General features: G+C 45.1%; 3 protein-coding genes across 3 annotated transcripts; 2 read left to right on the top strand and 1 right to left on the bottom strand.

Annotated features, from left to right (window-relative positions):
* The first annotated feature begins 1,099 nt into the window (after positions 1–1,099).
* On the top strand, positions 1,100–9,586 carry LOC108929057 (guanine nucleotide-binding protein subunit beta-5). The gene is made up of 11 exons (XM_018743354.2): positions 1,100–1,320; positions 1,845–1,981; positions 3,436–3,477; positions 3,608–3,684; positions 4,131–4,263; positions 6,431–6,574; positions 6,717–6,808; positions 6,897–6,945; positions 7,362–7,458; positions 8,410–8,576; positions 8,830–9,586. Exons 1-11 carry the CDS (start codon positions 1,209–1,211, stop codon positions 8,839–8,841), a joined length of 1,062 nt encoding a protein of 353 aa, XP_018598870.1. The 5' UTR covers positions 1,100–1,208; the 3' UTR covers positions 8,842–9,586.
* Positions 9,587–13,205: 3,619 nt separating this feature from the next.
* Positions 13,206–22,746, bottom strand: LOC114910949 (uncharacterized). The gene is made up of 5 exons (XM_029253558.1): positions 22,131–22,746; positions 21,138–21,545; positions 17,254–17,441; positions 13,917–14,061; positions 13,206–13,418 (listed from the first exon to the last, which is right to left on the bottom strand). The coding sequence occupies exons 1-5, from the start codon at positions 22,215–22,217 to the stop codon at positions 13,206–13,208; spliced, it is 1,041 nt and encodes a 346-aa protein (XP_029109391.1). The 5' UTR covers positions 22,218–22,746.
* Positions 22,747–26,445: 3,699 nt separating this feature from the next.
* Positions 26,446–27,301, top strand: LOC114910950 (synaptotagmin-1-like; the record flags this gene model as incomplete). Its single annotated transcript, XM_029253559.1, is given in 5 exon segments — positions 26,446–26,623; positions 26,670–26,783; positions 26,826–26,950; positions 26,952–26,995; positions 27,064–27,301. Coding segments are annotated over 5 exon segments (699 nt in total), but the record flags the coding sequence as incomplete, so codon positions are not given.
* Positions 27,302–27,746: the final 445 nt, after the last annotated feature.

Below are 27,746 nucleotides of genomic sequence, written 5' to 3' on the forward strand. Positions count from 1 at the left end.
CTCACTGCGGACTGCTTGTGTCCCAAAAGATGGGGTTGAACAACCTTGCTCGATGGCATCTGACAGCTCACCTGCGGAATCAAAGTCTACATTGAAAAGCACGCTAAGCATTTGCCCAAAACGGTGATCATAGCCTAATACTTACAAGGAATGCAAGCAAAGATATAGTTACATTTTATATACGACATTTTAAAGCACAGGAAGACGAAACGTAAAGGGGGGAGAAAACTGCAAAGAGTCAGTAAGGAAATACAAGTCCAGAAGAGGCAGTTGTTGGAAGTGTGTCTACATCTACATCATCTCTAGACCCGTTCCAATCATTAGTAGCTGTGTTGTGCTCACATGAGCACACGCTATATTCTCAATACCTTACAAAAATGTATAAATGGTAGTGTTCCTCTGGGATTTATTTTTAAGAGAGCCCCCTTTCCAGAAATAGGGCATACAGCAGTAAACCTGGAAAAAGTCTCAGATCCAAACTTAAAAAGAGAAGAGAGGAGATTGTGCGACGCTCAAAACTGAAGTGAATAACGCAGGTGTGTAACGTGAACGTCCCGTACGAGGGGTAGGCCTGGAGCATAACCCTCAGTGTGTTATGCGCACCGGATTGGAATGTCCTTCACAGCCACATCCAGTGAAGGTGAGATTATTGTTTTTATTTTTCTGCCACCTTGACCTTTGTCCAAGGCAAAAGTAAGCAAGTTTACAATGATTTACACATTCATACAGCAAGGTACTGTACCCTTCCTGTATCAGTTCAGGGGAAATACCCTCTGTTTGACTTGAGCAGAGAATCATCAGAGGAATAACTCAATGGCACTGAATGGAAAATGTAATTAATATTATAGAGCCTCTTGTGTTCGTTGACGACACCGAACGGAAAATGTCTAGAATGCTCTTCAGCCCATGGTGTGCACTGGAGGAGCAGTTCATAGCGAATGTTTCGAGTCGCCTAAAATAGTTTTCAAAATGTTAAATTATAGTACAACACACTGCATGAGGGTGTTTATGAGTTAAAATTTGCTGTTTTAATTTGATTTGGTGTCGCGAAGATGCTCAGGGGTAGCAGCGCGGTCGCCATCGACAACGAACGGAACAAGCATCCCAGTGACGTCATCGCAGCTGCATCAGCCGCGCGCGCGAGGAGGAGCGGCCGCGTCGGGCTCGCGACGGCGTCTCGCTCTACGTCGGATCCTCATCCCGCAGAGATGGCGACCCACGAGCTGCATCCCAACGACACCCTGACCACGCTGAAGATGGAGTCGGAGAACCTGAAGGCGAAGCTGGAGGAGGAGAGAGCCAAGCTGCACGACGTGGAGCGTGAGTGCGGGAGCGCGCGAGACCGGGGCGACGGGGCCTCGGCGCGCGCCGCATCGCTGTTTAATGAGGGGGGGGGGGATTTTCATCATGGTGGCCGAGGCGAGGGGTCTAAAAGATGAACCCTGAACCGATGAATGACAGCGACAAATGCTCGTAACTGCACTTAGGCTAGCGCTTTGTGAAGCAACTGCCTGGTTTGTAGTGTTATAAAAAAAAAAAACGTGTCGTGGGATTTCTTTATCTGCCTATAATAATAATATTGTTTAACTTAATATTCACCGATTGGAATTAGCAATTTTAAGTGTCTGTCGAAGTCAGCTTATATCATAGTTTTGTGTCCGGTTCTCAGAGTGAGAGCCGCGAGCTCCGCCTTTGCGTTCAATTTGCCGTGTGCTGCTACTGCAGCTCGTGGCGCTCGCTGTGTGACGGGGGTGTCGCCGCGCGCTGTGTGTGTCGCGCGCTGTGGCTCTGCCGCGCGCTCCACTCACACTGACTCTATGACCCTCCGCCCCTCCGTGCTGCAGTCCATCAGGTGGCCGAGAAGATCGAGGCGCTGGGACAGTTTGTGATGAAGACCAGGCGGACGCTGAAGGGACATGGAAACAAAGTCCTCTGCATGGACTGGTGCAAAGACAAGCGGCGGATCGTGAGCTCCTCGCAGGTGATCTGCTGGCCTCTGTCCGCGGTGCTGACCGTTGTGGCCCACTCACTGTCACGGCACATGGCACCTCTCCTTCCGGACAAGCGCCACCTTTTCCGGAGCCCGTGTCACTTGCTGTCACACACATGCTTAGAAGAGGATTTCAAGTGGTCGTGCCAGAAAATGCCATTATTTATAAGAATCGGATTTCACGGGTCACGAGACATCGGTATCTCTCCGAAGTGCATCTGTTTCACCGATTCGGTCATGCACGTTAAGCGCTGACGGAGGGTACACGAATGCTGAATTTTACACTGATTTAATGTCCTCAACAAACAGTATGACAGTTCATCCATCCATCCATCCATCCACCCATCCATCCATCTGTCATCCATAATGCTTGTCCAGTGCAGGATTGGGAAGGTCTGGGACCTGTGCTGGGATTATGTTTATGTTTAGGGTCATTTCACTGCACAGGTGTACAGCAGGAGTAAAATATGCTTTGGCCGGTTTGGATGTACACGAATCGGCTCGTAGTACACGCACAATGTAATCATTAGGTTACAGACATGATAAAGAACAGAAATAAGACAACAACCCCAGCCAGTGATCTCTGAAGTAGCAGTATGTTGCATCCAGCTGATCGTAGTGTCTTGCATGAGTCCTTGGAATAACGTGCAGATGTAACAGTTTATAGATAACGAAGCTATAAATAAGTGCGAATGTAAAATTGAATATAAAGTGAGTATAAATGTAAGCTGTCAAATACAAAATGAGATTGTTTTCGAGGAAGCAGTAGTTCTTTGAAGAGTGGAGTGTTCATTGTCTGGTGGCTTGAGGAAAGAAACTTTTTTGTGGTTTCGTACCACATGCTACAGGAAGAGAGTAAACAGGCCTTGTCAGGGGAGCGACTTGTCTTTTATGATGTTCCGTGTCCTTCTTTCTCACCGCCGCTTGTAGATGTTGTGGATTGTGGGCCCAGAGGTCCCAGTGAGTAATTGTGCTGTTTTGTTTGTCTGCTACAAGGCCATCTGGTCAGAAACGGTAGAGTTGTCATAGCAGGTGGCGATGCGGTTGATCAGAACACTCTCGACAGCACCGCTGTAGAAATCATGAAGGATTCTGAGAGACAGCTTGGCTCTACTCAGCTTCACCGGGATGTAAAGGTGTTGCTGAGCCTTCTTAACCAGGCCTGGAGGGTTGAGGGTTCATGTGTGGTCCTTGGAGACATCTACCCCCAGAAACATTTACATGTACACCATTTAGCAGATCTTCAAAGCAACTTAAGTCTCTGAGAACAATACAAAAAGTGCATTTATTTATTAAAACAAAAACTTTGTGCATGATTTAGATTTTGAAAGCTGTAACGATGGAAGGCTTATGAAGCTTAATTTATGAGAAAATGCTATCGTCCACGTAACGCTAAGGCATATCGATTTACCTTCTGTTGAATTTGATCTTTGTTCTTCTTCTAGGATGGGAAAGTAATTGTGTGGGATGCATTCACAACTAATAAGGTAAACTGGAAGCCATGCATGACTGAGCACCAAAGAAAAAATGTTTTAAATTTTAAATGTGAAAATATCTCCGTGTACAAGACTCACCTGAGTGTGTTTGTGTGTGTTTGCACGAATGTTTGTGCTGCAGGAACACGCTGTGACTATGCCGTGCACCTGGGTGATGGCTTGTGCTTATGCTCCTTCTGGCTGTGCAGTGGCCTGCGGGTGAGCTGGTCCTGATCACAGTCCCAGGTCCAGATGCAGTCTCAGCACCGGTGTCAAAACCACTTCCACCACTTTTTTCAGTATTGTTTTGATGGAGACCGCTAGGTAGCGTTGTGGTTAGAGATGTACCCTTCCTCTCACCAGGCTGGCATCCCACTGTAGTAGCACTGAGCAGGGTGCTAATTCTATGTTCTGCAGTATAAGTAATCTTACTGTATAAATGGCAAAAAATGTAAGTATCTTGTTATACAAACCTAACATTTTAAGTTGCTTTGGAGAAAAGCATCCAATAAGTAAGTAAAAAATACAGGGGCAATAGCATTCTCGTTCAATTTTGAAGCGATTGTGTATTAGTGAGGCATCAAGTAATTTCCTTTTTCAGAATGCGTTGCCCCGATTTGTGTGTCCACTGTATCGAAAGTCTTGTTTTCCATCATTTCTTTCAGAGGTCTGGACAATAAGTGCTCAGTGTACCCCCTGTCACTGGACAAGAACGAAAACCTGGCCGCTAAGAAGAAGTCTGTGGCAATGCACACCAACTACCTCTCAGCCTGCAGTTTCACCAACTCTGACATGCAGGTTAGACACTGACAGAGGGGCCATGTGCAAGGAGGATGAGGCCACGTGCTGCCGAGGCAGGGCGCTAGTTCCTGCTTGGGGCAGAGCCGATCGCTGGTGGGGGAGAAGCCGTAGAGCCATTCATGTAATTCAAGTGACTGTAGTCTCATTTCTCAACATGTTATAAGGCTGATGGTTCATCTTCACTGTCTGGGATGCTCTCCCATGTACAGAGTCTGTTTCAGCAGTTTCCTTACCCCGAGGGCCACGCTGATGTCCCGTTATTCTGAATATCTGAGCAGTTGCAGCGGATCAGCGGGAATCCTTTTAAGGAGACAGCAGTATGTAGCCATAGGCATTTTAATGCCCTTTAAAAGAAAAAAAAAATGCTGGTTTTCCTTTGCCCACAGAAGACATTTCCAGGGTTATTAATAATTCAGAGCAGTCAATCTTGCCACTCCTGATGCTACAGCGGAGTCACGTGTGCCTATGCTCTATTTAAGCAGCTCTATTTATAGCCTGAGCGTGGCCTTTATTTTATATCCATCCACGTACAAATATCAATAGGAGTGTGTAAATTTGCGTTGTAGTTAGAGTATCTAGAGTTCTGTAAGTAACGTTTTCTTAATTCTGCAACTATGTGATGATTCACTCTGTTACTTAATGAAAACTATGAATCATTGCTGGTTTCTCCCTTTATGGTATAAAAGCATAAACCTTTTTTAGTCTTAATGTGTATATTAGTTTATTCAAGCCAAATTGGAGAGCAACTACACACATTCCTTACATAAGTTTAATTTACTCCATTTTTAAACCATTTTAGGCGAATACCTGTTGTGAAGGGGCAAAGTTACCATTATTTCTTCTGGAAAAAAATTAATTAGATCCCCTGGTAAAAAAAAAAAAAAAAAAAATGTCACCTAAAGTGAATTAAAATACCAATAAAAGAAAAAAAAGTAATTTCAGGTCTTACAATGGTAACACATATAATATTTATAGCAAAATTGGCTTCTCTTTTACAGTTTTATCTTCATTTATTAATTAATTACTTGTCCAGTGCAGAGTTATGTAGGCTTGGAGTTTATCCCAGAAGCATAAGGTTCGAGGCAGGGTACACCCTGAACAGAGACATTTACATAATTTTACATACAGAAGTTTATTACATAAAGGGATAAAGTTCGTAAGATCACTACCTATGTGTAGTCCCCACTCCTGCTTACACTTGAGCTGGGAACTTACCTCCAATTGCTTCACTACAAATTACTGCCAAGATCTTAAGATTATAATGTGCTTTGGAGAAAAGCATCATCAAAATGAAGTAATAGTGATAACAGGATTAAATCTGCTTTTTCAGATGTGATGTTATTTAGATTTACCTTTTTAATGGTTGTGAGTGGTGGAGATTATTAATGTGGTGGAGAGGAAGTAGGAAGTAGATACTTGGCTTTGTTACGGAAGAAATATGACCAGGGTAACGTCCTACTCCATTTCTCTTCATCCGTAAGTGAAGCTGTCCAAACAAGTGTCTGATACAAGAAGTTGTGTGGAATAAAGTACCCGTCGCAAAAGTGAAATAACCTCCTTATGGTCAAAAATGCCATTACGCGAAAAAGGAACATTTTCATAAGATATTGAAGCAGTGTTTTTTCATTGTATGGGACACTTATATGAGGGCTGAGTGTGTTTGTAATTTTATACTTAGTGTTGACGTAAGCGCTTTCTGTCGTTTTCTAATTTTACACCCCTTGACAACTACAGCTTCTGTTTTTAGCTGTTGAGAGCATTTTTAAGGAAGTCCTGCAACACCACAAATTTTAGATGACGGTTAAGCAAGCGAGTCAGCGCATCAGTGAGAGGTGAGCATTCTAAATTGCGTGTTCTTAAGACGATATTTCCCCAGGATACCAAAAGATGGCAGCAGAAGCTTAGTTGTAGACATTTTGCAAGGTGGTACAAAAATCGTGGTGCGGAATGTTAATGCAGTATGTGACTGAACATCCGAAGTTTGTGGTGTATTTTAAAGCCAGCAAGAAGAGCTTTATATAATTGATAAAAGTTCTCTATTTGTATGTCTGTGTTGTGTGTGGACATGCGTAGGCACCTGCTTTCTGTGTTTTCATATAAATTGTGCTTGTGTGTGTTGCACGCTTGTGTGGGTGCCTGCTACGACTGTGCCTGATGGTTTCAGATCCTGACCTCGAGTGGCGATGGGACTTGCGCTCTGTGGGACGTGGAAAGCGGCCAGCTGCTGCAAAGCTTTCATGGCCACGGAGCTGACGTGCTCTGCCTGGACTTGGCCCCATCTGAGACTGGCAACACCTTCGTCTCGGGGGTAGGCGCTCGATTCTCTTCTGGCCCCTCCTCCAACACCACCTGTTCCTGGTACTTTGTCCAGCTCTTGTCTGATCATCCCGAGTCTCCACAGATCCCCACTGTCTTTGACTCATTTTCTACTGGACCCCTTTGGTTTTCAGGGTTGTGATAAGAAGGCCAACGTGTGGGACATGCGCTCGGGACAGTGCATCCAGTCCTTTGAGACCCACGAGTCAGACATCAACAGCGTGAGGTGAGCCCACCTGACAGATTCTGGAGACCGTAGTTGTTCTCCCTGCTGCAAGCCCCATGTGATGTCTTATGTCACCTCCTGGCTCCAGGTACTATCCCAGTGGAGATGCCTTTGCATCTGGGTCTGATGATGCCACTGTAAGTTATGCTTTGGATCTCTCCTCACTCGCATGATCCTATTGCTTTCCTGTGCAGTGTCTACTGCAGTATTAGGAGTTTTTTCTTACCAGTGTGCAGCTTTTTGAGCATTTTTTGTAAATGTTACCTGCATAGCTGTATAAATGGGTGAATCATTGTAAGTCTCTGGACGAAGCATCAGCTAAATGAATAAATGAAAATGCACAGTAGGTTTTAGACGTGCAACTGTGAGTCGCCTCACGGATAGTTCAAATGTGTTTATAGACCCTGTCACCAAAAGGTGTGCAGGTTTGGGTAGTACTGTCCAGGTAAAAAACCAAATAAGTACTGTGTCGATGAAACACCAGTATGTTTTACAGGGTTTTCACAATATGCCTACACATTCTTTAATTCGTTATGCACCTGGTTTGTTTTAGTGCCGTCTCTATGACTTACGGGCAGACAGAGAAGTGGCCATCTACTCCAAGGAGAGCATCATATTTGGAGCTTCTAGTGTGGATTTCTCTCTTAGTGGTAAGAGCCATGGTGAAAAGTGAACCAGGTACAGGGCACACCCTACAATCACACTAACCCCAAGAATGAGAGCATCATCATGAAAAGAGAAGTTTAGGGTATCCAGTTTAAAAATATTTGATTGAAAATGTATTAACCATGTTAATCTTGGAAGACAAAGGAGGCGAAGTTAGAGATGTTAAAACATGGTAAAGGTTTAAACGGAACGCCCTCTGTTGACTGAGTCATACTTGTGTGGGAAATGCAACCTCCACCACAGACGACCTTGTGCAGACCTGAACGTTCTCTCAGGTCTCGACCCAGCGTCCTCCTGCCTCTCCTGGCCTTAGTTTCCAGTCTGCAGCAGCCCATGTCTGGCAAGTTAACTAGACATTTACAACCCTCTGATTGTACTAATCCTTAACCTTTCAGTCTCGGCACCTTCTGTGTCATGCGCGTATTTGTTTACCCTAACAAAAATGGCACCTGGCTTTCAGCTGTTACATGCTACCCTTGAGTGACTCCAGCCCTCAGCTGATTCGGTTAAACATTTACATAAAGGCTGCTGAAGCTGTCTCGAACACTTTACACTCTCCCTTCTTCTTTCAGCTTCATGAACCGAAATGCCACATGCTTTTTGAGAACAGTTTCTGACTAGGCTGAACAGTCGTTTTAAAAAAGGGGGGATTTTTGTCTGCTAAATTATTTGTTTGTAAGAACTGTTAAACAACATTGTATTTAACTTTAGGGGGGAAAATGGCATCCCAGACTGTTGTAACCAAAAAAGGAAATTCTGTACAGGTCAGAAACACCGTAATATTTTAAAGTGAATGAACGGTTTTAGTAAATATTTCACTGCGTCAGTGGAGGAATGGGTAACAGTGTGAACCACTTACAAAAAACTCAATTTTTTTAAGGCGTTGATAACCATGTCGTAAGCCAAAAAGGTTGCGCTCTTTGTTAACTGTACAGGACGATTGCTGTTTGGTGGGTACAACGACTATACCATCAATGTGTGGGATGTGCTGAAAGGAAACAGGGTGTCCATCCTTTTTGGCCATGAGAACCGGGTCAGCACTCTGCGGGTCTCTCCAGACGGCACCGCCTTTTGCTCTGGCTCCTGGGATCATACCCTGCGGGTGAGTGAGGAAGAGGGTATTTGATGCCTTGGTAAGGAAGAATGAGGGGTTGTGATGAGCACCCCCACCATACCGTTGGATGACTGTAGGCAGCAAAGGCCGATAATGGAAGAGGAGCCATTTTCCGTGATTGTCAGCCGAGTTACACAAGAGCGTGCGATTCAGTTCTGCGTAAAGCCCACAAAAGAAAAGCAGGGATTGAAATTTTTCTTTATCTTTTCTTTCTTTTTTTTTTTTTTTTTTTTTACTGCAGATTTGGGCCTGAGTTGTTCCACAGAGTCTGGGCCTTGAAATCTCGACATTACCCAGCTTGCCTGGATTCCCACTCCCTGCACCTTCAGCCAGCAGGAACTCCACAACCGTTTAGAAGAATAAATACGTGCTTTGTTTTGTAGGACTTTTGTGTTTCTAGAGTCAGCGGATCTCCCAACCCCATACATTTACACACACTGCACTGGTGAGAATGCGCTTTTCAGCATTCTAAAACTCTGCATTGCTTGACAACCACAGGGCAACACCTGTGTAGTTTGATCTTATTTACCTCGTTTTGTTTTTTTATCTGCTGTTAATTTACCTGTCATTAGTATTTATTTTTATAGACCTTTTTAAAGGCTAGAAATCATGTTTGTGTAGTGTTTTATCCAAAAGCTTGGGGAGTAAAAGTAGTACTTAAATTGAAGCTGTACAAAATGATCTGTTTAAATTGTATTTTATTAGCTGTTTCATGGTACAAAACAAAGAAAAAGTATTTATCAGATTTTATGTAAGATTTTTTTCTGTGATAAGTTTAAAGATAGTGCTGCTGCTAAACTGAGTTAAATTACACTGACTTCTTTTTATACAGTAGTAATAATAGCAAAATACCTATTTATAAATGTAGCACATAGAGATAGTTAACCTTTGGGTGACTTCCTGTGCATGAGACCATAGCAGTAAAAACAGATTGTCCCAAATGGAATGAAAGTACGTTTAACGTATGAAAATACTGGATTATGTTAAAGTCAGGTAACCTTTAAGTCAATAAATGCATTGAATAAATATTAAACAGAATCTTGTTCACTGGTCATGAAACGAGGCAACTGAAGATGTGGGAATTTGGAGAAACTGGATGTGGTGTCTGGTGGATGATGTGGCCAGACTTTGGAGGACAGTCCCCCCCCCCCCCCCCCCCACCGTGGAAACTTTGAGTGGGGTGGCATGACATCCGCTTAAATATACCCCAAATCAGCAACTGGGATCAGAGCAGCTAAGTTGGAAAGGAAAACTTTTCAAGACAAAAGGACTTTGTTTACATCTTGGACATGTCCATATTACTTTTTGCTGTTTCCTAGCTTCTTGTTTTGTGTTTTTAAATTTAATTAAGCAGCTGCGATTCCTTGAAGACTTGAATAAAAATACACAAAGGTGAGATCCCTCAAGAACACCTAAGATGTAGATTACCATGCAAAACTAATCATTGTTCAGTACTCCACGACGCAGAACATTCTAGAAAATAAGTGACGACGGTTACAGATCGTAGGAAATAGGAAAAAGGGCATGTCTTCAAAATTTGTAACACAGGCGTACGTAATAAGGTGCCAATGAGCTTTGAAAATACGCGTAACAAGGGTTCGAATGGGACGAACGCCATGGTAACCATGGTAACTGCTATTGCGTCACGCCCACCTGTGGAACGTTCAGCACTGTACAGCAGTAGGGTGAGGCTCGGGTGCGAATTCTGAGGCGCCGCGCATCGTGAGTTCAACGTCATTTCTGTTCTGGTGGGTCTCTTTTTAAATTGTTTTAAACTGACTAATGTTAAAAACAACGTTCTGCTGCAAGTGGCCCAATAAACGACGGATTTTCCGCGAGTTTCTCAGTTTTCGCGGCTCCGGCGCGCACCGTGTGTCCCGTCAGGCTTCTGAGACTGAAGCGGAGCGCGCGCCGGTCGACCGTTTAACGGTCATTCGCGTTTCGCTTACCAAGTGTTGTACTGTAACATTGAGGGTTAAGAAATCCTGCCTGCTCGTGAACACATTCTGTGCTCTAAGTTCTTTTTTTCCCCTATTTATTTAACATCCAAAACACCGTTAGATACTCGTAGTTGTCCATCATCAGCAAACTGCACTGGTTTCTCGAACACTACTACTAGTGTTCTACGAACCTTCTCGAACCTTCTTCAACTACATTTTACAAAAAAAAACAATTTTCTGAGTTCACCCGTGGTCCCCGTGTTGTTTTGTTTGAATTGGAGCTGCAAAAGAGAAACAAATAACATCACGTGGTGAAATAAAAATGTGTTCTGTTCTGTGTCCTGCACTGCAGTAAATTATTCGAATTCCAGCTTCGTTTACTTCAAGTCCTGCTGGCACCTTTTGTGTGGTTAGTATAAATGTTAATATACTGTACTTGTCTAGCGAAGCGTTTATATATTAACAGGTACTTTTGTACAAGTGTGCCGTTTAAACCGTATTTCTGTAGTAAAATAAGTGCATGTGTTTCTCAGACGGGGCGCCTGCTGAGTTGGAGTCAAGTGCAAAGTGAAGGAGACCGGACGCAAGTTGGCTTGTAAACGGTTCTGGCGGTGACTTATTCCTTTAACTTAGCAGTCTCGATATAAACAAGGTAAATCTAACAAAAGAGTTATACTAATCAATTCAGTAATCAACCCCACACTTTCATTTAACCCAACCAACCTCTACCACTTTCACACTTATATACTATAATATTTTCCATGCGTTGTTATTATGCTGCACCTTTAGTTATTTTTCGCATGCAATTGGAGTTCGCTTATATTCCCACTATCATCAACTTCTGTGTCCACATTTGCATAACCTATTAGGCACCATGTTTCTTAATTAATTTTTCTCCTGTCTTCAATGTCCATTTGCACAGCTGAATTTACTGTAAGCAGCACTTTTACCCACTAACTGACTAAGGCATCTACACAAATACCAAAATAATCTATTTCTAACAGCACACTTCTCTGAGTACGTATTATATCCTACTAGTACTACCTACCCGTATTTAAGTACGAGCAGGATTAGCTTAAACTAACTTATAAAACAAATGCATTGAAGCAACGATTAACATTTCCCAAAACTTCAAATATGAGCAACAATATTCAGTAATTCACTTCATACTCATTTTAATCTATTTTACCAACCTGCAAAGTGACAGGGAGACCGGACGCGAGTTAGCGTGTAATCAGTTCTGGCGGTGACCTTTATTTCTTTAACTTTTGACCCTTTGCCCAGAACCAGGGGATCCTTATCACTGCTGGCACCATCGACATGATGTACTATTGAATAGCATTCATGCAATTAGGAACTTTTCTGTAACAACCAAACAAAACAAACACAAAATGCTTTTGGGTGCCCTCTCTTTCCTCTCATACATCCAATTTTTAGCCCATTATACATGTGACAAGTGGTAAGTAGCCAAGAACAAAATTGTGTTGGTTTTAATGATGGATATACAGGAAGGTAGTATAAGTGGTTAAGGACAGGCTCAAGAAACCTGAAGTTTGTAGGTTCAAGTTCCAAGAAATGCACCCTACTGTGTGGTGCCTTGGGGGGAGGGGGGGGGGCGGGGTATTTTACCCTGTTAATTTGCGGTAAAGGAGTTGAATCCTTTAAGTGCGTTGAATAAAAACAAAGTATTAATCGCAGGTTTTGCTACTGATGATTATATCAGAGTGCAAGGGGCCGTTGCTGTGTTAACATGGTATACAGCACACAAGGTGATCTTGTAGTAATTTTAAGCGCGTAACTGAAGTGTTTCCAGTAGCTGGCGTTAAGTATTGTGCCGAGGAAGCGTAGCCAGCATTAAAGCCACTGTGCGTTGTGCTTTTTTGTGTTTTTGTAGAAAATGTCCAGCCCATTGGAGAGGGAGACCTTGCTGGTGGCAAAGGATTATGTGGGTTTCTGCACTGGGATCCGGCAAGACCCTCCAAGCGAGTCAGCCAAAGCCATGAGACAACTGGCGAAGCAAACGGAGAGGCAACATCGGTCAACATTTCAAACCTTAGTGCAGAACTTCTTGGACAACTCTGAACCCGACTTCCTGACCAGTCTGAAGCAGACCATGGCAGCGCTGGCGCATGACGGACAGTTGAACTGGGGAAGAGTCGTAGCGCTTTTTGCATTCGCAGGAATGCTAGCGAGCGAGCTCTCATCCCGGGGAGTGGACGTCAGCAACAGAAGGTTAGCGGAGACGATCGCTCGCTACCTCAGCGAGGAGCACGGAGAATGGCTTCTGCACAACGGTGGCTGGGTAGGTAGAACTTGTGTGTAAACATGTCCGTAATTGTTCTACGCAGACTGCTTGTGTATACACTAGTCTTTACTTCCATGAAGCAGCTAAAAGTGAATGGAAATCGGCAGTGGTTCTGCTTGTGGTAAACGATCACAAAACTTCTTTAACAAACCTTTCTTGTGGTTGCTGTATGTAGGTCGAAATTAAGAAAGCAGTGCGGATGTGTAACAATTTTCACCATGTGGCAAGAGTCTCTCAGCGCACGTCTGACATGCATTATGATGCTTTATTGTTCTAAACCCACAAACATTCCTACACCGACCGTAGTTTCCAATGTGTACAGCAAGTATTTCTGACTTGGAATCAATTGATTTTGTTCAGGAATAACCACACTTACTTGGCATTTTGTTTGTCTCTTGTGTAGGTCGGCTTCCTATCCTTTTTCCACATGGTGAGAGGTGCGGACTTGGGGTTGTTCCTGAGGAACGCTTTCTTTGCAGTCTCCGTTGCGAGCATTGCAGGGATAGCCGCCCTTCTTCGCCCTGGAAGACTTCCTCTGGGGTCCTTGCTTCGGCTGTTTTTTGCCTGAAGGATCATGTTCTGATCCTAGCAAAAGTCAAATGTATTCGTTGTCATAATTGTTTTTTTTTTTTTTTTTTAATTCTTGATTTCTGACCAGTTTTGGAATTTTTTATGACGTTCTAGTTCCAGCTTTAACTACTATGGTCAAAATCAGCTGGCATTAGTCAAGCAGCTTTCCTGTATTTTCCCTGCAGATGTATATATTTCTTCACTTGTTATTCTTTTTGATTTAATTAAAAAATTAGCCCATTAAGAGACTTGTGTGCTCATCTTTTGAGGACAACTGTTACTACCGCTGTGCTGTTGTGTTTTAGCATTATATGGAATATCGTCTTGTTCTTTAGTGGGAAAGACATAGTTGAGGACATCAATCATTACATTGTCAAAAAGAGACTTCTAGGGGTGCCGAAAGAACAGTGTAAAAGTGAGTACAGTGCCATCTCTGAAGCCATATGTGATTGGTGTTCATGTGATCACCTTAGAAGTAGTGCTGCTATTCATTGAATTGTTCAAGTTTCTTACATATTTCAAGGACTTGCTGCTGATCTCCAATTGCTGTGGCGTGAAGAGGATGGTTTTCCATGTTCCAATGTGAAGTGGAAAAAGAGCTGCAGATGCTATCAAATGCTGAAATAATGTGTAAATGTGTTCCAACCTGTTCTGTGCCCTGCAGTAAAATCAAAAATGTTGCTGGTTAGTTCACTTCACTGAACTCATGAAGCAGCTATAGCTGTCTAGCACAGCATTCACGAAACAGGTAGTTTTGTAGCACTTCACCGTATTTCTGCAGTAAAATACCTAAGAAGTGGTTAAGGACAGGCTCAGATAACCTAAAGTTTATAGGTTCAAGCTCCAAGAAAAGCACTGTACTGTGTGGTACCCTTGAGCGAGGTATTTACCTTAAATTTGCAGTATAAATGGCTCGCTCGCTCTAGCTGCGGTCCATCGCAGTCTGCTGCAGTGTGATGGAGTAATAATGGTGGTATAATAAAGTGCCTTGTTTGTTTTTTTCAGATCATGGTTCTGCTCAACCGAATTCCTCACGCCCAGAATTGTAAGAACTTCCTTTCTCTGGGGCTTTTGGTCTTATAGCACCTTCTTGAGTTGTGTGTCATTGGGGAGCACCTGCGCACAGGTATTCACTTTTCTCTCTTTTCTTCCTTGAGCAAGAAAGGTCAAAGGCAAAGTGGGAGGTCTCTGGAATAAGCACTGTGGTATGGATGGCTGGGTGGTGGACGCATCCAGTGTCCTTACAGAAGATACCCCCCCTCCCCAACCCTCACTGTCAGTGTACAGCGCTGGGAAATAAAATGATCTGGTGTGTTTAGCTGGGTTCATGTGGTCAACAAGCCAGTGCTGTGTCCCCACTGCTCTACTGCAAGATTTCAGAGTAGCCAGTGTGTCCCAGTGGGGAGGAACCAGAATCGGGCCACAGCACCTGTGTGTCAAAGGACACAGGATGTCCCATGCAGAATGCTCCTCTGATTCCCCCCTGTGAGCTCTGTTGGCTTGTGAAGTTAGACCCATGACCTTGGGGTTGGTGGTCTGGTCCTCAGACAAGCTGTTCCTTTTCAAGCAAACTCCTGACAGCCCCTGTGTCCATCCCAGAGCAGGAGGGGAACCAACCTGTGCAGGTGCCTGGGACAGCATTCTGAGAGCTATGTGTCTCCCCAACAGATTGTGGGTGTGATCCCGTTGGAGGGGAGTTGCTTTTTGGTCTGTGACCAAGTTCCCTTCCCCAAGCTTAGCTATGTGTAGAAGGGGTTTTGGAGGGTAGGTTGTGTGGCACAGCTGGTTGGTGGGGGTAGTTACTATGCTCGAGGTTGTGGATTTACTTTGTGAGAGAGGTGGTATTCTGGTTGGCTAAATGGCCATTTCGCACTTTAACTATATCTCAAACATCCAAGTAGGGGTTTGTGGAGTGGTTGTGTAGCTCAGCAGGCTGAGGATTGGGTGGCTACTGTGATGGTTATCGGTTCAAGCCCTGCAAAGGGTATAGTGAGCTGGATGAGGGTGTACCTCCTGTGGTGGTTAGTATGTAAATCACCAGGTCTGTAGAAAGTGTGTGTGTGTGAAGGGGTAGGGGGTAGAAAGAACTGTTGCTTTTTCTTTTTTAAAAAGGGGGGGGGGGGGAGTCACTAACTGTAGTCCTACAACAACACCAGCAGCCACCTTCTTTCTCTGGAGGTCAGGGGAGGGATTGCCTCTCCTCTACTTTTCTTCATGGTTCAGGGGGGAATGTGTTTATCAGCCTCATTGCCTGCTCTGCATGGCTTTTGACACCTTCAGATGTTTGGTACCACACATGGCTACCTCATTACCCCCTCAAGGAGGTCTCTCTTGTCTCCTTCAGCTCTTTAGCACCAGGGGTGGCTCCCTCACCCACCCTTCAAGGGGTCTCTCTTGCTTTCCCTAGTCCTTCAATACCAGGGGTAGCCCCCTTCCTACCTCCTCAGGGTTTCCTCCCATTGCATTTGGACCTTTAGCCCAACTGTTGGCCACCCCAACCAACTGCTCTGTGTATTTCTTGCAATGCTTGGACTTTCAGCACCAAGGTTAGTGGCCCCATCTCTTACTCAGAAAGTGCTTCCTAGCACCTTTGTTCTTTAGGGTTCTCAAGTGGGTTTAAACCACTAATGTTACTATCAGCAGCTTGACCACCCAACAAGCTGCTCTATGCCACCATTCCTCTAAGTACTTCTCAAAGTGTTCAGATGAGCTTTAAAACCAGCCTTCCTTTTGACACAGGAATTGAATTTACACTGTATAATTTAACAAAGCAAACAATAACCTGATGAGCTACCTGTTAAGTTTTGTGTCAGACCTTTCATGTGTGGTTAAGGTACAGAGATACTCCAATGGTTTTAAAAAAAAGGGTCATGAATGAAAGAATTGAACTTGAGTTATAGGGTTTAACAGAACAAGTACTAACATCAGGAGCTATATATTAAGGGAAGGATTGAGAGTTTTTACATGTGGTTAAGATACAGAGATGTTTCAATGGTTAAGAAAAAAGAAAGACTGGTCTTTAATCAATGAGTTGAACTTGGGCTGTTGGGTTTAAACAAGTACTAATCAGACAAGTCACATACTACACTGGACATCCAACCTTTCACATGTGGTTAAGGTACAGAGATACTCGAATAGTTTTTAAAAAAAAAAGTGGTCTACAATAGAGGAATTGAACTTGAGAGTTTAAAGGAAGGAGCACTAACCTGATGAGCCATATGCTAATCTCAGGGACTAGAATTTTACAGGTGGTTAAGGTATAGAGATATTCCCAAGTTTTTTTTTTTTTTTAAAGAAGGCACTGGTCTTTAATTGAGCTGAAGCTGGTAGGCAATGACTAAGTACTAACCTACTGAGCCACATACTATCCTGGAGAAACAAAACCTTCCACATGTGGTTAAGGTACAGAGATATTCCAATGGATTAAAAAAAAAAGACTGGTCTTCAAATGAAGACTTGAACTTGGGCTGTTGGGCTTTTTAAAAAACCAAGTACTAACCTAATGAGCGACCTACTACACTAGAGATTAAAACTTTCACACGTGGTTAAGGTACAGAGATGCTCCAACGGTTTAAAAAAAAAAAAAAAGAGCAGTCTTCAGTAGAGGAACTGAACTTATACTGTAGGGTTTAAAAGAAAAAGTATTAACATGATGAGCTACACATTAAATTAAAGATTAAAACTTTAATTTAATTTTCTTTCTGTACAAGACATTAAACTTATCCTTTTTCTATGTAGTGTTTTGTTCTTCACACATTTCTGTTCCACCCTTTTCCAAAAATGAGTGAAACTGAAATGGCACAGAGGCATCTTCTTAAACACTTGTGACTGTGGTAATAACCACACTTACTTGGCATTTTGTTTGTCTCTTGTGTAGGTCGGCTTCCTCTCCTTTTTCCGCATGGTGAGAGGTGTGGACTTGGGATCGTTCCTGCAGAATGCTTTCTTTGCAGTCTCCGTTGTGAGCATTGCAGGGATAGCCGCCCTTCTTCGCCCTAGAAGACTTCCTCTGGGATCCTTGCTTTGGCTGTTTTTTGCCTGAAGGCACAAAATCTCGATGAAAGAAGTTCCAAAAAAAGTCTGAACTCATAACCACAGTCACAAGTGCTTAAGAAGATGCCTCTGTGCCATTTCAGTTTCACTAGGTTCTCTGTAACAAGTATTAGACAATAGTGTAAGCTTTTAAACACCATCTGCTTATCAGTTGCTTATCATGATGGCGCTGCGAACGGCCGCCTCGGTGTGGCGCTCCTAAGTTGTTTTACTGTTTTTGTTAGTTTGCCCTGTCTTTAGTTATACTCCGACAATCAGTTTTACCAGGGAAGAACTGCTGAACATTCGGCAGTACACACCACCCGACATTTTAGCGGTTTTCGACTATTCTGACGTTTTGCTGGACATTGTAGTCGGAGGTGCAGCGGCGCTACTCAAGCGCTCCAAGACGCGCAAGCGCGGAAAGCGAGCCGGCGCGCTTGTCAAGCTCCGAAAGCGCGGCTTTAGAACAGCGCTGCCTAGTATCCATCTGGCGAACCTCCGCTCCTTACCCAACAAAATGGACAAACTTTTCCTCCTGTCCCAAAGAAACAAGGACTTTTTAAACTCTGCTGCTCTGTGTTTCACGGAAACCTGGCTGAATGAAGCCATCCCGGACAGCGCGCTACATCTGCCGGGCTTCCAGCTGTTCAGAGCGGATCGCGACGCGGAATCAGCAGGGAAATCACGTGGCGGTGGGACATGCTTCTACATCAACGAAAGGTGGTGTACAGATGTAACAGCGTTGAAGAAGATGTGCTGTCCCGACCTAGAAGCGCTCTTCATCAACTGCAAGCCTTTCTACTCGCCGCGGGAGTTTTCCTCGTTCATCCTCGTAAGTGTTTACATTCCACCGCAAGCGTGCGTGAACGCAGCGCTGCAACAGCTAGGCGACCAGATCACTGACACAGAGCAACAACACCCGGACTCTGTTATAATCATTCTCGGGGACTTTAATAAAGCACATCTCTCCCGTGAACTGCCAAAATACAGACACCATATTACATGTCCCACCAGAGACAGTAATATTTTGGACCACTGCTACACCACAGTAAAGGATGCATATCACTCTGTTCCACGGGCAGCTTTGGGGCTCTCTGATCACTGCCTGGTTCATATTATACCGACCTACAGGCAGAAACTGAAATCAGCTAAACCTGTAATAAGGACTGTTAAAAGATGGACTGGGGAAGCAGAGCAGGACTTACAAGCCTGCTTCGAGTGCACTGATTGGAGTGTTTTTGAGGCTGCTGCTAGCGATTTAGATGAGCTCACAGACTCTGTAACATCATATGTCAGTTTCTGCGAGGATATGTGGATCCCTACCAGGACTCGTTTAACATACAACAATGACAAACCGTGGTTCACTGCAAAACTCAGACAGCTTCGTCAGGCCAAAGAAGACGCCTACAAGAACGGGGATGGAGTCTTGTATAAACAGGCCAAAAACATACTGGCAAAGGAGATCAGAGTGGCTAAGAGAAACTACTCTGAAAAGCTGAAGAAACAGTTTTCAGCCAACGATCCTGCATCGGTGTGGAAAGGCCTGAAAGACATCACAAATTACAAGACACCACCCCCCGGCACCGTGTCAACTCAACAACTGGCCGACGATTTGAATGAGTTTTATTGCAGGTTTGATAAACCCTGTCTCACACCCTACACCCATTCAGACCCTCTCTCCACAAATCAATTAACACCTCCAGTAACCCCCACCTTCCCCCCTCCTGCACCTTTGATCTGTGAAGAGGAGGTGCGTCGGGTCTTCGTCAAACAGAAGACAAGGAAAGCACCAGGCCGAGACGGCGTCTCACCGGCCTGCCTAAAAACCTGTGCTGACCAGCTGGCCCCTATCTTCACAAAGATCTTCAATAGATCACTGGAGATGTGCGAAGTTCCTTCCTGCTTCAAACGCTCCACCATCATCCCCATCCCAAAGAAACCCAAAATCACAGGACTTAATGACTACAGACCTGTCGCCTTAACGTCTGTGGTCATGAAGTCACTTGAAAAACTGGTGTTGGACTACCTGAAAGACATCACTGGACCCTTGCTGGACCCCCTGCAGTTTGCTTATCGAGCAAACAGGTCTGTGGATGATGCAGTCAACATGGGACTGCACTACCATCCTGCAACATCTGGACAAACCAGGGACTTATGCGAGAATCCTGTTCGTGGACTTCAGCTCAGCCTTCAACACCATCATCCCACACCTCCTCCTGTCCAAATTAACCCAACTCTCTGTGCCCACCTCCATCTGTCAGTGGATCACCAACTTTCTGACAGACAGGCAGCAGATAGTGAGGCTGGGAAAATTCTCATCCAATACTCGCACAATCAGTACTGGAGCCCCCCAGGGATGTGTGCTCTCCCCACTGCTCTTCTCCCTGTACACCAACGACTGCACCGCAAAAGACCCCTCTGTCAAACTCCTGAAGTTTGCAGATGACACCACACTCATCGGCCTCATCCGGGATGGTGACAAGTCTGCTTACAGACAGGAGGTCCAAGAGCTGGCTGTCTGGTGCAGTTATAACAACCTGGAGCTGAACACGCTCAAAACAGTGGAGATGATCGTAGACTTCAGGAGAAACACCTCAGCATTATCCCCACTCACCATCATGAACACCACTGTGACAACAGTGGAGTCATTCAGGTTCCTGGGCACCACCATCTCACAGGACCTGAAGTGGGAGCCCCACATAGACTCCATTGTGAAGAAGGCCCAGCAGAGGTTGTACTTCCTTCGCCAGCTGAGGAAGTTCAACCTGCCACAGGAGCTACTGATGCAATTCTACTCCGCAGTCATTGAGTCTGTCCTCTGCACCTCTATAACTGTCTGGTTCGGCTCAGCTACGAAGTCAGACATCAGAAGACTACAACAGATAGTTCGGACTGCTGGAAGAATCATCGGCACATCCCCCCCAGCTCTCCAAGAACTGCACTCGTCCAGAGTCAGTAAAAGGGCTAGCAAAATCATTCTAGACCCCTCGCATCCAGGCCACTTCCTCTTCGAACCCTTGCCATCTGGCCGGCGCTACAGAGCACTGAGCACCAGGACAGCCAGGCACAAGAGAAGTTTCTTTCCTCAGGCCATCTACCTCATGAACACCTAAATCTCTCCCCTAGAGAGTAAACCAGTGCAATACATAATGCTATTTATATCTGTATTTATAACTATTTATCACATCATATCTCTTACTCACACTCCCTTGCATTTGTGTCTAGTGACGATTTTTGTATATTGGGTACTTTATATTTTTAAATATTTTTTGTCCCTTGTTCACATACTCTATCTTCTCACCTGTCTTGTCACTGTCATTCTGTCTGTGCTGTGGTAGTTCCTGTCACCAAGACAAATTCCTTGTATGTGTGAACATACTTGGCAATAAAGCTCGTTCTGATTCTGAATGTTTGTGGGTTTAGAACAATAAAGCATCATAATGCATGTCAGACGTGCGCTGAGAGACTCTTGCCACATTGTGAAAATTGTTACACATCCGCACTGCTTTCTTAATTTCGACCTACATACAGCAACCACAAGAAAGGTTTGTTAAAGAAGTTTTGTGATCGTTTACCACAAGCAGAACCACTGCCGATTTCCATTCACTTTTAGCTGCTTCATGGAAGTAAAGACTAGTGTATACACAAGCAGTCTGCGTAGAACAATTACGGACATGTTTACACACAAGTTCTACCTACCCAGCCACCGTTGTGCAGAAGCCATTCTCCGTGCTCCTCGCTGAGGTAGCGAGCGATCGTCTCCGCTAACCTTCTGTTGCTGACGTCCACTCCCCGGGATGAGAGCTCGCTCGCTAGCATTCCTGCGAATGCAAAAAGCGCTACGACTCTTCCCCAGTTCAACTGTCCGTCATGCGCCAGCGCTGCCATGGTCTGCTTCAGACTGGTCAGGAAGTCGGGTTCAGAGTTGTCCAAGAAGTTCTGCACTAAGGTTTGAAATGTTGACCGATGTTGCCTCTCCGTTTGCTTCGCCAGTTGTCTCATGGCTTTGGCTGACTCGCTTGGAGGGTCTTGCCGGATCCCAGTGCAGAAACCCACATAATCCTTTGCCACCAGCAAGGTCTCCCTCTCCAATGGGCTGGACATTTTCTACAAAAACACAAAAAAGCACAACGCACAGTGGCTTTAATGCTGGCTACGCTTCCTCGGCACAATACTTAACGCCAGCTACTGGAAACACTTCAGTTACGCGCTTAAAATTACTACAAGATCACCTTGTGTGCTGTATACCATGTTAACACAGCAACGGCCCCTTGCACTCTGATATAATCATCAGTAGCAAAACCTGCGATTAATACTTTGTTTTTATTCAACGCACTTAAAGGATTCAACTCCTTTACCGCAAATTAACAGGGTAAAATACCCCCCCCCCCCCCCCCCCAAGGCACCACACAGTAGGGTGCATTTCTTGGAACTTGAACCTACAAACTTCAGGTTTCTTGAGCCTGTCCTTAACCACTTATACTACCTTCTTGTATTACACTTAATCATTAAAACCAACACATTTTGGTTCTACTATATAATAAAGGCAACTTACCACTTTTTATATGCATTTCTTTTACCGCGCAGAAATACGGTTTAAACGGCACACTTGTACAAAAGTACCTGTTAATATATACATATATATAAACGCTTCGCTAGACAAGTACAGTATGAGTATTAATATTTACTAACCACACAAAACACAGGTGCCAGTAGGACTTGAAGTAAATGAAGCGGGAGTTCGATTTTACTGGACACAGACAGAACAACAGAACACATTTCACCACCTGATTATATTTGCTTCTCTTTGCAGCTCCAAATTTCAAACAAACACGAGGACCACGGGTGAACTCAGAAAACTGTTTTCGTTTTTTTGTAAAAATGTAGTTGAACTTGAAGAAGGTTCGAGAAACTTCAAACCAGTTAGTGTTTGAGAAGCCCTGCGCTGACGATGGATAACTACAGTATCTAACGCCGGTGTTTTAATACATAGATGTTAAATAAATATGATGGGGAAAAAAAGAACTTAGAGCACTAAATGTGTTCACGAGCAGGCAGGATTTCTGAACCCTCCAATGTTACAGTAAAACACTCGGTAAGAAGGCGAAAGGCGAATGACCGTTAGTTACGTTAAACGGTCCGCCGGCGCGCGCTCCGCTTCAGAGAAGCCTGACGGGACTCAGCGCGCGCCGGAGCCGCGAAAACTGAGAAACTCGCGGAAAATCCGTCATTTATTGGGCGACTTGCAGCAGAACGTTGTTTTTAACTAATTATTATAATACCATTGATTGGTCAGTTTAAAACAGACACCCACCAGAACAGAAATCAAATGGCGTCGAACTCACGATGCGCGGCGCCTCAGAGCTCACACCTGTAGCTCAGCCTTTCGCGACAGTGAATATATACACTCACCTCCCGGGCTCCTATTAAATACGAGTGCTGAACGTTCCAAGCGAGGACATGACGCAATAATTGTTACCGTGGTTACCACGGCCTTCGTTCTATTCGAACGAACGATTGTTAACGTTCTCTGAAAACTTATTTGCTCCTCCAAGTCAGTTAGTTCTCCTGTGGCCAACGGTGGCTGTGAAAATGATGACCATTCCAGAGAGTCTAGAAATACTGTATCTGAATCATATAATACACGAAAACGGGCTAAATAAAAATGTCACAATTTTATCAGACACAGGTTTTCATAACACAATAACAATTCGAGGTACAACACAGGAACTGTTATTTGTTGGTGATGTAGCATCTTCCTGCAAAAAATGAAAGAAATCACGTTATTTGTTCTACAGCATTAGAACCCCAATGAGTGTTCAATATTGATTTAATTCCTCACTAAAAAGTTCAGGTTCAAGGTTTATTGTCACAGGTACAAGTACCCTGTACAAGTACCATGAAATCCTTGTCCGAGTGCTTCTCCACAAACTATGAACAAAAAAATAATAGATAATACTGCACAAAACAACAACAATAAATAACAATAGACAGCCAGAGTACTTAAAACTGAGAATACTTGAAGTAACAATGTAATGAGCTGATGTGCTCGGAGGGAACAGTCCAACTCTAGTGAAGTTTGAACATTGGTGGGTGTTGTATACTCTTACAGCGGTGGGGTAAAAGCTGTTCCTGTACCTAGCTGTGCGGGTTCGAATAGACCCGAGCCGTTTTGCAGATGGTAGGGAAGAGAAGAGCGCCCGTGCTGGGTGACTATGATCTTTCATGATGCGCATCGCCTTTCTGAGGCAGCGCGTGGTGTAGGTGTCCTCGACTGCTGGTAGCTGTGTGCTAATGGTTTCCTGAGCTGTTTTGACCACCCTCTGCAAGGCTTTCTTCTCCTGTACGGAGCAGTTGCCACACCAGGATGTAATACACCCTGTGAAGACGGACTCCACAGCACACCTACAGAAAGTGGTGAGGACTGTAGTGGACATCCGGGCTTTCTTCAGACACATGAGGAAGTGGAGATGTTGATGGGCCTTTTTGATGGTTGATCCTGTGTGCTCAGTCCATGTGAGGTTGGCAGTGAGGGTGACCCCTAGGAATCTGAAGCTGTTGACCCTCTCTACAAAGGCCCCTCCTATGTAGATGGGTGCCTGAACCGTATCCTGTTTCCTGAAGTCAATCACCAGCTCCTTAGTTTTACTGACATTGCGAGACAGGTTGTTGTCCTGGCACCGCTCTGCCAGGAGCCTCACCTCCTCTCCGTAGGCCGTCTCATCGTTGTTGGTGATCAGACCCACAACGGTGGTATCGTCAGCAAACTTTATGACGGTGTTGGAGCTGTGCCTGGCCACACAGTCATGTGTGAACGAGGAATACAGCACCGGGCTCAGGACGCTTCCCTGTGGAGTGCCAGTGTTGAGGATAAGTGGGGAGGAGGTATTACTGCCAATCCGCACACGCTGGGGTCTGTTGGTGAGGAGCGTTATCAATTGACAAATATTGTCATGGTATCTGTCTCAGAACTGTAGCATTTTGAAAAAAAAAAATATCCCTTTACAGAATTTAATCAACTTTCGTTATTTGTCTTCAAATGGGAGACTGTGGGAAATGGAGGGAAAACACAGAAAAAATACATACACATTGGCTCCTTATTACGTTCGCATGAGTTACACATTAGGGGGTGCAGTGGCCCGGCGGTGGCGCGGTCGGTTGGACCAGGTCCTGCTTTCCGGTGGGTCTGGGGTTTGAGTCCCGCTGGGGGTGCCTTGCGGTGAACTGGCGTCCCGTCCTGGGTGTGTCCCCTCCCCCTCCGGCCTTACGCCCTGTGTTGCCAGGTTAGGCTCTGGCTCCCCGTGACCCCGGATGGGACAAGCGGTTCAGAAAGTGTGTGTGTGTGTGTGTGTGTGTGTGTGTGTGTAATGGGAATTGTGGGGGAAAAATATAAAACAGTTGTTCAACTGCTCTGGGGGCTGACAGGGGTAATAAGGGGGTGAGTGCCTGTTGGGGAGTGTGTAAAGTTGGCTTGTTAATCCTTAAGGAAAAGGACCCCCCAGGAAATCCTACTGGAGCATAGGTGGCGTTCACTCCACAGAATGTTCTTTTTGGGCGTATTGTTTTGAGAAAGTCAGTGCATTTTCTATCATGCAAGGTAGGGTGCTTGGAGTGGACACCACATGGATGGACCAACATTTGAGCTATGTGTTAGCTGGTAGTGTAGTGGTGTTAGAGTTGCTCCCTTTAGATCTAAAGATTACAGGTTTAATCCCCACCTCTGGCTGTACTACCTTTGAGTAAGGTACTTACCTTAAATTGGGCCAGTAAAATTACCCAGCTGCCCAAATGGGTAAATAATTGTAAGTACCTTAACATCATAAGTCACTTTGGAGAAAAGCATCAGCCAAACGTATATGTCTATGCTTCAGTGGAGGGTTTGTCCTGCATTGTTCTTTTAGATGAACTGCTCCCATTTTGTATAACTGATAAACATTTGATAATCGGGGGGATTTTAACATACAGGTCGAAGGGAAGGGGAATGTAAGGACTAAACATCTTAAAACTTTTACTGGTAGATTTTGACGTTGATGGGCCTTTTTGGTGGTTGATGCTGTGTGCTCAGTCCATGTGAGTTTGGCAGTGAGGGTGAAGACCCCTAGGGACCTCTATGACGGTTTTAAAGTATGCAACCCCAGTCATCTGAGCATTGTCTGGCACAATAGCTAAGGGGCATGCAGCCACCTTGACAATATTAAGGATTATAGGGACTTGTTTCACATAGCTGGATCTCAGACCATCATATTAATCAGTTCTGGATTGGTGGGAGACTATAAGGTTAAAGTATTACTAAACAATATTGTGTCTGGCGTAAAGCTTAGTCACTTAGGGCAATCTGGAAAACTGACAAAAAACTTCAGAAGCTCTATATCAGGAAGGATAACTTGATAACTAAGCTGAGCCTGCTGGGTCTGACCACCTCCCTCTGCAACTGGATCCTGGACTTTTTTGGCTGGGAGACCCCAGTCCGTCATGATCGGAAACTCCACCTCCAGCACAACCACGCTGAACACCGGTGCTCCCCAGGACTGTGTGCTCAGTCCACTGCTGTTTACCCTACTGACTCATGACTGTGTTGCAAAGTACAGTTCAAATCATATCAAGTTTGCTGATGACACTACAGCTGTGGGTCTCATCAGCAACAATGATGAGTCGGCGTACAGAGAGGAGGTGAACCAGCTCACAGAATGGTGTAAAGACAACAATCTATCTCTTAATGTTGATAAGACTAAAGAGATGATTGTTGACTTCAGGAGGACCCAAGTAGACCACTCGCCACTGCACGTCAACGGAACAACTGTGGAGAGAGTCAAAAACTCCAAGTTTCTTGGTGTGCACATGGCGGAGGACCTCTCCTGGACTCTCAACACCACCTGCCTAGCCAAGAAGGCCCAGCAGCATCTTCACTTCTTACGGAGGCTGAAGAGAGCCAGACTCTTGGGTCTTATGCGTGTCATCGCTGAGCAGAGATGCGGGATGATGCAGCTCCCTTGGCTGACATGTCCAACATGTCATCCTTCCCCCTACTTGCCAGATCCCTTACTCCGAGTTGGGGGGCCAAACCCTGGTGATGCAGGCGTATGACTTTGACCACTTTTCCAAGCATGACGTGATTGGCAAGGTTAAGATCCCTATGAACATGGTGGACCCGGGCAAACCGCTGCACGAGTGGAGAGGAAGGGGAGGTAGGCCTCTTCAACATTGTCCTCTTCTGTTGCTCGGCCTAGGAAGAGAAGCTGGATGACATCTGCATCTCCCTCCGTCACATGCCCATGGCAGGCAAGCTCACCGTCAACGTGATGGAAGCCAAGAACCTTAAAAATACAGATTTCAGCGACCTCTCAGGTGACCTACCCTGCTATGTCTTTGTCCCGCAGGGGTCCAGAGACCGTGCCACTAACATCCCCCTATCGCCAAATGTCCCCGTATCCAGACTGTGGTTCTGGCAGCACAACAGGAGGCGGCTGAAGAAGGAGACGTCGACAGTGAAGAACAGACTCAACCTGTAATTGAAACGAGAGCTTCAGCTTCAAAGTTTCTTTCAAACAGATTGGGCGAGGTGGAGAGTGCACCGCCGGGGCCCCCGTGAGGTGCTACCGCTCATGCTGCTCTAACGCGTCATTTCCGTGCAGGTCCTAATAACCGTGTATAACTGCGACCAGCTGGGCAACGACGACGCCACCGGCAAGACCTTCATCGGCTACGGCACGATGGTCAGACATGCTGGCCAACCCCTGGCAGCTTGCGCCCCGTGGCTCAGTGGCGCACACACTGTAGTTCAAGGAGGAGTTGGATGTAGTGCTGAAGGAACCTCGCTGCTAGAAGGATCCCTGAGGGGTCACCCCCCGTTCACGTGCTCGTAACTAACTAGGCTAACCGTTAGGGAGTAGACATGGCGCGCTTGTCCTGCTTCTGCTGGTCTGTGTCTGTGGGGGGGAGGGAACACGTGTGCAGAGGCCTGGGAGAACGGCTTTGGCGTGAACGGCCCAGCAGGTTGCGGTAAACTCTTCGGAGCGGCGCGAGCAGACGGCAGATGAGATGCGTGCAGGAGCAGCACAACGACAACACTCAGTTTCCAAAGTTACGCGTTCGAGACCATGCCTGACGCTCTGATGTTCGGGTTTACCGCATCTTAACTGCAATAAATGGGATTGAACGTGAAGGTGGTGGGAAGGTGACAGTGTGTGTGTTGAGCACCCTGCCAGACACATGGCTCAGGGTTCCACCAGTGCAGTAAACCCCAGTGCACTGGTGGAACCCTGTGGAAAACTGACAGTCTACACATGGCATTTTGTTTATTTTTAACTG

Source organism: Scleropages formosus, chromosome 7 (genome assembly GCF_900964775.1).
Source record: "Scleropages formosus chromosome 7, fSclFor1.1, whole genome shotgun sequence".
NCBI lineage: Eukaryota > Metazoa > Chordata > Actinopteri > Osteoglossiformes > Osteoglossidae > Scleropages > Scleropages formosus.